This window comes from Eimeria necatrix, genomic scaffold (assembly GCF_000499385.1).
Source record: "Eimeria necatrix Houghton genomic scaffold, Enh_scaff311, whole genome shotgun sequence".
In the NCBI taxonomy this organism is placed as follows: domain Eukaryota; phylum Apicomplexa; class Conoidasida; order Eucoccidiorida; family Eimeriidae; genus Eimeria; species Eimeria necatrix.
Genome location: NW_013653646.1, coordinates 2,501 through 12,500, shown reverse-complemented (window position 1 = coordinate 12,500; position 10,000 = coordinate 2,501). Strand labels below are relative to the sequence as shown.

The following is a 10,000-nucleotide window of genomic DNA, read 5'->3' as shown; positions in this document are numbered from 1 at the left end:
GGAGACCTCAGCGAAGACGCCAACGCCAGTTTGCTGCGGCTCTCCGCCAGAGAATGCGATTTGTTCAATTGCTACCAAAGAGCCCACCAGGCGAGACCTGCTGCTGCTGCTGCTGCTGCTGCTGCTGCTGCTTGTGCTGCTGCTGCTGCTGCTTGTGCTGCTGCTGCTGCTGTTACCGCTTTTGTTGCTGCTGCTGCCGCTGCTGCAGCTGCATGGGCTGCTGCTGCTGTTGCTGCACGGCCGTGGCTGCTGCTGCATGGCTTTCCGCTGCTGCAGCAGCTGCTGCTGCTGCAGCTGCTGCTGCTGCTGCTGCTGCAGCAGCTGCTGCTGCTGCAGCTGCTGCTGCTGCTGCTGCTGCAGCAGCTGCTGCTGCTGCTGCTGATACCGCTTTTGTTGCTGCTGCTGCCGCTGCTGCAGCTGCATGGGCTCCTGCTGCTGTTGCTGCACGGCCCGTGGCTGCTGCTGCATGGCTTTCCGCTGCTGCTGCTGCTGCTGCTGCTGCTGCTGCAGGCTGATACCGCTTTTGTTGCTGCTGCTGCCGCTGCTGCAGCTGCATGGGCTCCTGCTGCTGTTGCTGCACGGCCCGTGGCTGCTGCTGCATGGCTTTCCGCTGCTGCTGCTGCTGCTGCTGCTGCTGCTGCAGCACGCCGTGGAGATGTACACAGTGTTCATTCCTTTGCTGCTGGCTGGGGGCCTCGCGAGTCCGTTGGCTTCGGCCTTCGGAGGCCTTTTGTTTCTCCTCGGCACTTTCGTCTACGCCCTCGGCTACTACTCAGGTCAGCAGCTAGCTAGCTAGCTAGCTAGCTAGCCAGCTACCTAGCTAGCTAGCTAGCCAGCTACCTAGCTAGCCAGCTACCTACCTAGCTAGCTAGCCAGCTACCTAGCTAGCCAGCTAGCTAGCCATGTACCTAGCTGGCGGGCGTGCTAGCTAGCTAGCTGGCTAGCTAGCTGGCTAGCTAGCTTTCGAGGTGGCGGACTTCGTGGACTCCTAGCTGGACGCGTAGGGGGCTATGTAGCAGCTAGCTAGCTAGCTAGCTAGCTAGCTGCCGAGTTTCTTAGCTAGCTAGCCAGATAGTTGCAGAGCTTTTGGGCTAGCTAGCCAGGAACGTACAGAGCTAGCTGGAGAGCTAGCTGGAAAGCTGGCTAGCTAGCTGCCCTGATGCTGAGAGAGCTTCTTAGCTAGCTAGGCAGCTAGCTGGCTAGCTTCTTGGCTAGCCAGGCAATCACTTAGAGAGCTTCCTGGCTAGCTAGCCACATGCTAGGGGAGCTTCTTAGCTAGCTACGCAGACAGGCAAACTTAGCTAGCTAGCCAGAATCGCAGAGATAGTTGGCTGAGAAGCTCTCTAAGGACATGGCTAGCTAGCCAAATGACTTAACAGCTAGCTGGCCAGCTAGCTGGACTTGAGGAGCTAGCTAGCTACACACGAAGGGGGCCTCTTAGACAGCTACTTCAGCGGTTAGCTAGCCAGCTAGCCACCTACCTAGCTAGCTAGCTACCTAGCTAGCTGCCTAGCTAGCTGCCTAGCTAGCTACCTAGCTAGCTAACTGGGTAGCCGGCAGGAGATTTGCAACAAAATGCCGCTGTGCTGCTGCTGCTGCTGCTGCTGCTGCTGCTGCTGCCTGCCTTTGGGCTGCTACCAGGTGAAGCTGCAAATCGGAAGTGGGGTTCCTTCCAGCTCGTAGGATTGCTGATATGCATGGGTGAGCAATTCAGCAGCAGCAGCAGCAGCAGCAGCAGCAGCAGCAACACCGCAGCAGCAGCAGCAGCAGCACAGCAGCAGCAGCAACAGCGGGGGAGCTGGCTCATCTGCGTTTGTTATGTCTCAGCCACAACTCTACTAGAGGCCATTCAGCTGCTGCGCAGCGCCTGATGCAGGAGGCCGCAGCAGCAGCAGCAAGAGCAGCAGCCTGCTGCTGCTGAGGCTACGCTGCAGCAGCAGCAGCAGCAGCAGCACACGCTAAGCAGAGGCTGCAACAACCTCCTGGAGGGCAGCAGCAGCAGCAGAGTCCAGGCAGCAGGTGCAGCAGCAAAGGTCAACTAGAGGCAGCAGGGGCTCAGCAGCAACGACACCAGGAGCCCCAGAAGCTGCAGCAGCAGCAGCAGCAGAAGCAGCAGCAACAGCAGCAGCAGCAGAAGCAACAGCAACAGCAGCATCAACAGCAGCGGCAGCCCTAGCACCGGCGGCCGGCGAAGGCCTGAAGCTGGCAGCAACAGCGAACACAAAAACAATGCCAACAAACGCTAAGTTCAAAGCAGCAGCAGCAGCAGCAGCAGCAGCAGCAGCAGCAGCAGCAGCAGCAGCAGATCTTTCGAGGTTTTGTGTGCATGAAGAAACAACAATGAAAATCTTGAACAGAAATAAATATTTAGAAAAAATTACAGTTCTTTGGGGTTTACTTTGCTGGCAAACCCTAAACCCTAAACCCTAAACCCTAAACCCTAGGTACAGCGGCCAGACGGTCTGAGGCACAGCAAGCCATAGGCGCTCCCTCGCTTTTGAACGATTACAAACCCTAAACCCTAGATCCTAAACCCTTCGCCGCAAGCCCTAAACCCTAAACCCTAAACCCTAAACCCTAAACCCTAAACCGCCGTGACCTTCACAGTCGAAGAGCGCCCGCCAAGGCAGCCCCGTTGCTGGCCCCACAGAAGCTGGAGTTCTGTGGTGTTTAAGGGTTTAGGGTTTGGCCTTAGTAAACTAGGGTTTAGGGTTTAGGGTTTAGGGTTTAGGGTTTGAAGCCCTGAATTTCGCTTAAATGCAGCTTTCTTAGAGCCAGTCGAAAAAGAGCGACCAGCCACCGGAGCGAGGCCGCGAGCAGGCTCCGTTTTAGGGTTTAGGGTTTAGGGTTTAGGGTTTAGGGTTTAGGGTTTAGAAGCATATCTTTAACCCTTTCTGGACCACGGGACTCTTTTCCCTGCTTTTTGCTTCGACCCGGCCTACCCTCGCTGCTGGGTAGGCCGCTGATGAGGGTTTAGGGTTTAGGGTTTAGGGTTTAGGGTTTAGGGTTTACAAACGATGCACAGGGCGTTGCCGGCGGCTGCGCGCCGGGCTGCAGCCCGCGCACTGGGGTCTGGAGGTTTTAGGGCCTCTGGAGGTCTGTTGCAGCAGCAGCAGTTGCTGCTGCTGCTGCAGCAGCGGCAGCAGCAGTTGCTGCAGCACAGGCTGCCCGCAGCAGCGCTGCTGCGCCACCTCAGCAGCAGCAGCAGCAGCAGCAGCAGCAGCAGCAGCAACGCGGGTCCCCAAGGCTCTGGAGACGCGGGAAAAGAGGACCAGCAGCGCGCTCGCGGGCGCCGCAGCAGCAGCAGCAACAGCAGCAGCAGCAGCAGCAGCAGCAGCAGCAGCAGCAGCAGCAGCGACAGCTTTATTAAAATGGTACTTGACCAAGTCCAAGAAGACCTCCAGAAAAACCCGGAGCTGCGGAAGGCCATGGAAGAGCTGCGGGCTTCAGCACTTTCGAAGCAAACGCAGACTGTGGGGTCTCGGCTGCAGGAAGCTGCTGCTGCTGCTGCAGCAGCAGCAACAGCAGCAGCAAGCGGCACGCAGCAGCACACTGGCCGCGCGCTGCAGCACCTGCGGCGGCTGCGGCTGCAACTGCTGGAGAAGCAGCAGCAGCTGAAAGACAAGGCAATGGAGAAGGAGACTTTTCGAGCCATCGGCCGGCACAGCAGCAGGGCTTTCCGCGCTGCTGCTGCTGCTGCTGCTGCGCTGCAGCAGCTAGCAGCAAAAGCAGCAAATGTCTTCAGAGACGAGCCCGTGGCTGTGCAGAAGGCAGCACAGTGGAGGCAGCGCATGGCCGTCAAGCGCTACAAGCAGCAGCTGCAGCAGCAGCAGCAGCAAGCCGCGCAGCAGCAGCAAGACGCGGCCGACCCCCAGCAGCAGCAGCAGCAGCAGCAGCAGCAGCAGCAGCAGCAGCATGATGCTGGGGAGGAAGAGCCGCAGCAAACTGCCCTCGTCCTCTCCAACGAAACCGCCTGGGATCGATTTGGATCCCGCCTCCGGGACATGCCTTTCCTGCAAAACTTCTTCGGTAAGTAGCAGCAGCAGCAGCAGCAGCAGCAGCAGCAGCAGAAGCAGCAGCAGCAGCAGCAGCAGCACAGGCTGGCGGGGCGGTGGACTGCAGTGTTGGCTGGCGACAGCGACAGCAGCCTTTGCTGCTTCTGCTGCAGCTGGTGTGTCACAGCAGCAGCAGCAAGCGCTGCGCTGCAGCAGCACCGCAGCAGCAGCAGCAGCAGCAGCAGCAGCAGGTTGTGTGTGGGGCGAGTTGCTGCTGCTTGCATGCAGAGAATCCCCTTGTGGGGCAGCTTTTTAAGGAGACAGAAATAGCAGCATCGATAAGGGAAATGAAGGCCCTGGACCCCACTTTCAGGTGTACATACACTGCAGCGCTGTCTCTACAGCTTTCTTCATGTGTCCCTGCTGCTGCTGCTGCTGCTGCTGCTGCTGCAGTCGTGCTGCTGCAGTCTTGCTGCTGCGGCCGTGCTGCTGCAACGACTGGTGCTGCTGTTTTCGCTTCCGCGAGGGCCTCCATAGAGCTGCTGCAGCCCCCTCTTCAATCTGCTGCTGCTGCTGCTGCTGCTGCTGCTGCTGCTGCTGCTGCAGGCTATCTGAGCTGCACGAGCTGCTGCAGAGCGTGGTGGCTGAGCACATCATTAGCGCCTACTTGCTGGGAGACGAGGAGACACTTCGTTTGGTGCGGCTGCTGCTGCTGCTGCTACTTTTGCTGCTGCTGCTGCTGCTGCTGCTGCTGCTGCTGTTGCTGCTGCTGCTGCTGCTGCTGCTGTTGCTGCTGCTGCTGTTGCTGCCGTTGGAGTTTTCCGCGTCTGCTGCGCGGTGGCGGGTGTGCATCTTTGCTGCTGCTGCTGCTGCTGCTGCTGTGTCTTTGACGCTGCTGCTGTGCGGCGGCTGGCGCGCATGCTTGCTGCTGCTGCTGCTGCTGCTGCTGCTGCTGCTGCTGCTGCAGGGGCGCGTCGGAGCGGCGTGGAGAGCGGGGAAAGTCCGTGGTTTGTGTACAGTTTTGAATGTCAACAAATAAATTGTTTGAGAAATCAAAAAACAAAAAAAGTAATTCAAGGAGCAGCAGATGACATCCGGCGAGTGGTGTACTCCGTTGCGGTGTCTAGACACCCCAAGCCCGAGGCGCCGGGTCTTCTTTATCCTTGGATGGTACTTCATTTTTGAGTATTTTAATTTCAATTTTAATTAAAATTAAAATTAAAATGTTTATTGAACTTTTTAATTTTAATTAAAATGTTCAAACTTTGATTTAATTCCACTTTCCATTCATTTCTCATTGTTGCTGCTGCCGCTAGCTCGAAAACGGGCTGCTTTGCTTCCTGGCTTTCCTGCTGCTGCTGCTGCTGCTGCTGCGGTGGAGCGCTGCTGTGGCTGTTGCTGCGGCGTGCTGCTGCTGCTGTCTGCTGCTGCGGTCTTCAAGTTCCCACAGCGCCTCTGCTGCAGTGCTGCAGTGTTGCTGCAGCAGCAGCAGCAGCACTTCAGCAGCAAATGAGCAAAAAGTGTTTTTGACTAAAATAGGGAAATGCAAATGCTTTTTGGGGTGTACAGACACCTCATTATCACCAAGGAGCACTTAAAAGGGAAATTTTGTTTATTTGTTTTTTCTTTTTGCTTCTGTTTGCTGCTGCTGCTGCTGCTGCTGCTGCGCTGCTGCAGATCAGGGAAATCGCCATTATCGGCAATGAACCCGTCTGGTGACCCTAAACCCTAAACCCTCGGCGAAGCGGGGCTGCTGCTGCTGCTGCGGCAACAGCAGCGCAGCAGCAGCAGCAGCGCAGCAGCAGCAGCAGCGCAGAAGCAGCAGCAGCGCAGCAGCAGCAGCAGCGGCAGCAGCAGCTGGCGCTCCGCGCGGCCTCTAGTGCCCAGGGGTTGTTCTTAACATCTTTTTGCTTCTTTTGATTGACTCATCATTGTATAGTTCATTGACAGTTAAATTGGCATTTATTTGTTTTATTTTTTATCAAAGAAACTGACCAGAAAAGGAATTAAAAGACTTAAAAAAGGAAAAGAAAGAAGCACTAACATTTGCTGCTGCTGCTGCTGCTGCTGCTGCTGCTGCTGCTGCCAACGGCTGCAAGTGCCTTGCTCATGCCCAGAGGGGCCCCTGGGGGCCCTCAGGGGACCCCAAGGGGTTCCTAAGGGGCCTCTTTGGGGGCCCCCAGGGGCCCCTCAGGGGCCCCCCAGGAGGCCCTTGGGGGTCCCCAGGGGGCCCCTTGGTGTCCCCAAGGGGGGCCCCTTGGGGGCCTCAAGGGGGGCCCTCTTGGGGGCCCCTGAGCGGCATTTTGCTGCGATGGGGGCCCTATGACCCTATGGGGGCCCCTGTGCGGGCCCCTATGGGGGCCCCTCTGGGGGCCCCTATAGGGGCCCCCACGAGGCCCCTATACGGGCAAAAGGGGCCCCCAGGGGGCCCCCCTGTTGGCCCTCAAGCCTCCAAGCTGGGCATCTGTTAGAGACTCTCTAGGGGCCCCATTAATGACCCCCAAGAAGGGGGCCCCCACGGGGTCATTAGACTACAGGGGGGCCCCCGTGGGCCTCATTAGACAGGGGGCCCCACTAAATAATGGGGGCCCCTATGGGGGCCCCCGTAGGGGCCCCCTGGGACTTCTTATCTGATTAAGGGGGCCCCTATAGGGACCCCTCTAGGGTGCTTGGCTACCACTGTGGGGCCCCTTTTGGGGCTTTTCTGCGCCACTGTGGGGGCCCCTAAGGGGGCCCCCAGAGAAGTTCAAAAGGGCCTTTTGGGGGGCCCCCAAGAGGGCCTCGTGGGGCCCCTGGGGGCCCCCGGTACCCTTTGGGGGCCCCCGGTACTCTTTGGGGGCCCCCAAGAGGGCCTCGTGGGGCCCCTGGGGGCCCCCGGTACCCTTTGGGGGCCCCCAAGGGCCTTACTACGGGCGAAGTGGCTGTATCTATAGCTGCAGCAGCCGCTGCTGCTGCTGCTGCTGCTTTTCCCCAGTCTCAGCAGCAGCTGCTGCAGCCGCTGCTGCTGCTGCTGCTTTTCCCCAGTCTCAGCAGCAGCTGCTGCTCTGTGCATGCAAATGGTATAAAGGCGGCGCTACGGAGCAGCCAAAACTACAGCAAGTTGCTGCCTCAGTCCCAAATGCTGCTGCTGCAGCGCAGCAGCAGCAGCGGTCAGTGATGCTGCTCCAGCAGCAATGATGCTGCTGCAGCAGCAGTCAGCGCTGCTGCCGCAGCAGTAGCAGCAGCTGCTGCAGCTGCTGCAGCTGCTGGCTGCTGCTACAGTTGCTGCGCCCAAAGCGGCCACCAGCGAAACTGGAGGGCAGCAAGTCCTGCCAGCAGCAGCAATTGCTGCAGCAGCTGCAGCAGCTGCAGCAGCAGCTGCTGCAGCAGCAGCTGCTGCAGCAGCAGCAGCTGCTGCTGCAGCAGCAGCAGCTGCTGCTGCAGTAGCAGCAGCAAGCCCGTTTGACAGAGACCGAAATGCAAAGCAAACGAAGGAAATAAAGACTGTACCCGGGTGTGGGGTTTGGGGTTCAGGCCAACCCCCAAACCCTAAACCCTAAACCCTAAACCCTAAACCCTAGCCCTGTCTGAGGAAGGCCAGGGCGTAGGGTTTCTGCTGCAGACTAGCAGCAAGGGCCTCCAAAGTGCCTGCTGGCAGCTGCGGGTTTCTGGCCATTTGCTGCAGCAGCTGCTGCGCTGCTGCTGTCAGCTCGGGGCCCAGCCGCCGCGCTGCTCCTGGGAACGAGGCCTCGCAGGCGCAGGCCTGCGCACACGCAGCAAGAGCCCCAGCTAGCTAGCTAGCTAGCTAGCTAGCTAGCTAGTCACTAGCTAGCTAGCTAGCCGTGTGCATGCCTGGCTAGCTGGCTCTCTAGCCGGCTAGGCAGCTAGCTGGCTCTAAGCCTAAGACGCTGGCTATCTAACTAGCTGTCTAGCTAGCTGGCTGCACACCTAACTAGCTAGCTAGCTAGCTAGCCAGCTAGCTAGCCAATCTGCAGCTTATCTGGCTAGCCTCGGCTGCATACTCCGCTATCCAAGTGCGCCTAGGGACCTAGCCAGCTAGCTAACTAGCTAGCTAGCTGGCTAGCTATCTGGCTAGCTGTCTGGCCGCATAGCTAGCTAGCTAGCTGGTAAGTGGTTGGGCAGCTGGCTAGCTGGGTGGCTAGTTGTGTGGCTATTTGGCTAGCTGTGTGGCTGGCTGGCTAGCTGCGTGGCTAGCTGGCTAGCCGTGTGGCTAGCTGTGTGGCTAGCTGCATGGCTAGCCGGCTAGCCATGCAGCTAGCTGGGGTGGCGGGCCTCACAAACATGAACTGCTGGGCGTGCTGCAGCACCAAGTCGGGGTGCTTGGCAGCTAGCTGCAGCAGCGCCTGCAGCACCATTTTGCTTTCTTCTCGATCTGCTGCTAAGGGCAAATGCGACAGCAGCAAAACGAAAACTTTCTCCAGCGGCAGCCCCGCAGGCTCTTGCAGCAGCATAGCAGCAACAGCCGAACACGCGTTGTCGATGGTGCTTTGTTCCGACTTGTTCAGCTCCTGCAGGCCCAAACCCTAAACCCTAAACCCTAAACCCTAAACCCTAAACCCTAAACCCTCGACGCCGAGCCTGCGCGCTCAAACGCGGCCGTCTCACTCGCCAAAGCAGCTAAACGACCAGCAGCAAAGCCGCAGCAGCAGATACAGCCCCACCAGCAAACGCCGCAGCAAGAGCAGCAGCAGCAGCAGCAGCAGCAGCAGCAGCAGCAGCTCACTTCGCGGGACCTAAAAATGGGGTGCAGCAGCCGCAAGAACTCCATTGTTTTGCTGCTAACAGCTGGAGACGTTCCCGCAACCTGCAAGACACCAACAAGATAAGAACCTTTGCTGCAGCAGCTGCAGCAGCAGCAGCAGCAAAACGGCGCCAGCCAAGCAACAGCTCCTGCTGCCACACGCCCAGAAAGGCAAAAGAGCTGCTGCTGCAGCAACAAAAGGAGCAGCAGATGCGCCGCAGAGGTCAAACCAGGTGCAGCAGCAGACATTACAGCAGCAACAGAATAGTTCTCTATCCACGAAAGGCTTGCAGCAGAAAAAGAACAGCAGCAGCAACAGCAGCAGCAGCAGAGTTTCCTCAGCAGTTCCAGCAGATGTAGAGGCCGCACCAAGAGCAGCAACAGCAGCAGCAACAGCCGCCCCAACAGCAGCAGTAAGCGCCGCCCCAGCAGCAGCAGCAGCAGCAAGCACCGCCCCAACAGCAGCTGCAGCAGCAAGCGCCTCCCCAGCAGCAACACCAGCAACAGCAAACGCCTCCCCAATAGCAGCAGCAGCAGCAGCAACAGCAAACGCCGCCCCAATAGCAGCAGCAGCAACAGCAAACGCCGCCCCAATAGCAGCAGCAGCAGCAGCAGCAACAGCAAACGCCGCCCCAATAGCAGCAGCAGCAGCAGCAGCAGCAGCAGCAGCAGCAGCAGGAAGCTGACCTCGTAGATGACGCTGAGGCAGAAGCAGGCGTTGCGTCTGCAGTCCTCATCTTCCTGCTGCAGCACACCTTCAGCAACAGCCTTCAGCACTGCTGGCAGCGACGCGTAGGGCACTGCAGCAGCACCCATCTCCCGGAACACCTGCAGCAGCAGCAGCAGCAGCAGCAGCAGCAGCGCAGCAGCAGCGGCATCTCGAAAGTCGCGGGAAAGCAGCAGCAAACGCGCTGCTGTAGCCAAGCAGCAGCAGCAGCAGCAGCAGCATGTCGAACGCTGCAGCAAAGCTGCAGCAAACCTGCTGCTGCAGCCAAGCAGCAGCAGCAGCAGCAGCAAATCAGCCGGTGCTGCAGCAAACGCATACTACCCTCAAAATCTTAGGCGTGTGGGGCCTGCAGTGAAGCAGCAGCAGCAGCAGCAGCAGCAGCAGCAGCAGCAGCAGCAGCAGCAGCAGCAGCAGCAGCAGCACACCTCAGCGAAGCAGCCCAGGCCTATTGCGGCGTAGGCCTTGGAGTGCTTGTGAGAAGCAAGAGCCAAAATGTGGGGATGCAGCTCTGCATATGCTGCACAGAAAAGGTTCATG

General features: G+C 58.8%; 4 protein-coding genes across 4 annotated transcripts in view; 3 read left to right on the top strand and 1 right to left on the bottom strand.

The window, feature by feature from the left end:
* Positions 1–382, top strand: part of ENH_00042130 (hypothetical protein, conserved) — a gene marked incomplete at both ends in the record, with an annotated part of 1,546 nt that extends 1,164 nt beyond the window's left edge. Inside the window, one exon of the mRNA XM_013580828.1 lies at positions 1–382. This exon is cut by the window's left edge and continues 608 nt beyond it. Coding sequence (XP_013436282.1) covers positions 1–382 — 382 coding nt within the window.
* Positions 383–655: 273 nt separating this feature from the next.
* Positions 656–2,176, top strand: ENH_00042120 (hypothetical protein; the record flags this gene model as incomplete). Its single annotated transcript, XM_013580827.1, has 3 exons — positions 656–776; positions 1,642–1,701; positions 1,935–2,176. 3 exons carry the CDS (start codon positions 656–658, stop codon positions 2,174–2,176), a joined length of 423 nt encoding a protein of 140 aa, XP_013436281.1.
* An 841-nt stretch (positions 2,177–3,017) lies between these two features.
* ENH_00042110 (mitochondrial import inner membrane translocase TIM44, putative) lies at positions 3,018–5,714 on the top strand (the record flags this gene model as incomplete). The annotated part of the gene is made up of 4 exons (XM_013580826.1): positions 3,018–4,029; positions 4,284–4,368; positions 4,602–4,692; positions 5,673–5,714. 4 exons carry the CDS (start codon positions 3,018–3,020, stop codon positions 5,712–5,714), a joined length of 1,230 nt encoding a protein of 409 aa, XP_013436280.1.
* A 1,837-nt stretch (positions 5,715–7,551) lies between these two features.
* ENH_00042100 (hypothetical protein) overlaps positions 7,552–10,000 on the bottom strand; it is a gene marked incomplete at both ends in the record, with an annotated part of 4,948 nt that continues 2,499 nt past the window's right edge. The window contains 5 exons of the mRNA XM_013580825.1: positions 7,552–7,737; positions 8,273–8,503; positions 8,719–8,799; positions 9,424–9,564; positions 9,889–10,000. The exon at positions 9,889–10,000 is cut by the window's right edge and continues 158 nt beyond it. Of these exons, the coding sequence (XP_013436279.1) occupies positions 7,552–7,737; positions 8,273–8,503; positions 8,719–8,799; positions 9,424–9,564; positions 9,889–10,000 (751 nt within the window). The remainder of the gene's footprint in view (positions 7,738–8,272; positions 8,504–8,718; positions 8,800–9,423; positions 9,565–9,888) is intronic.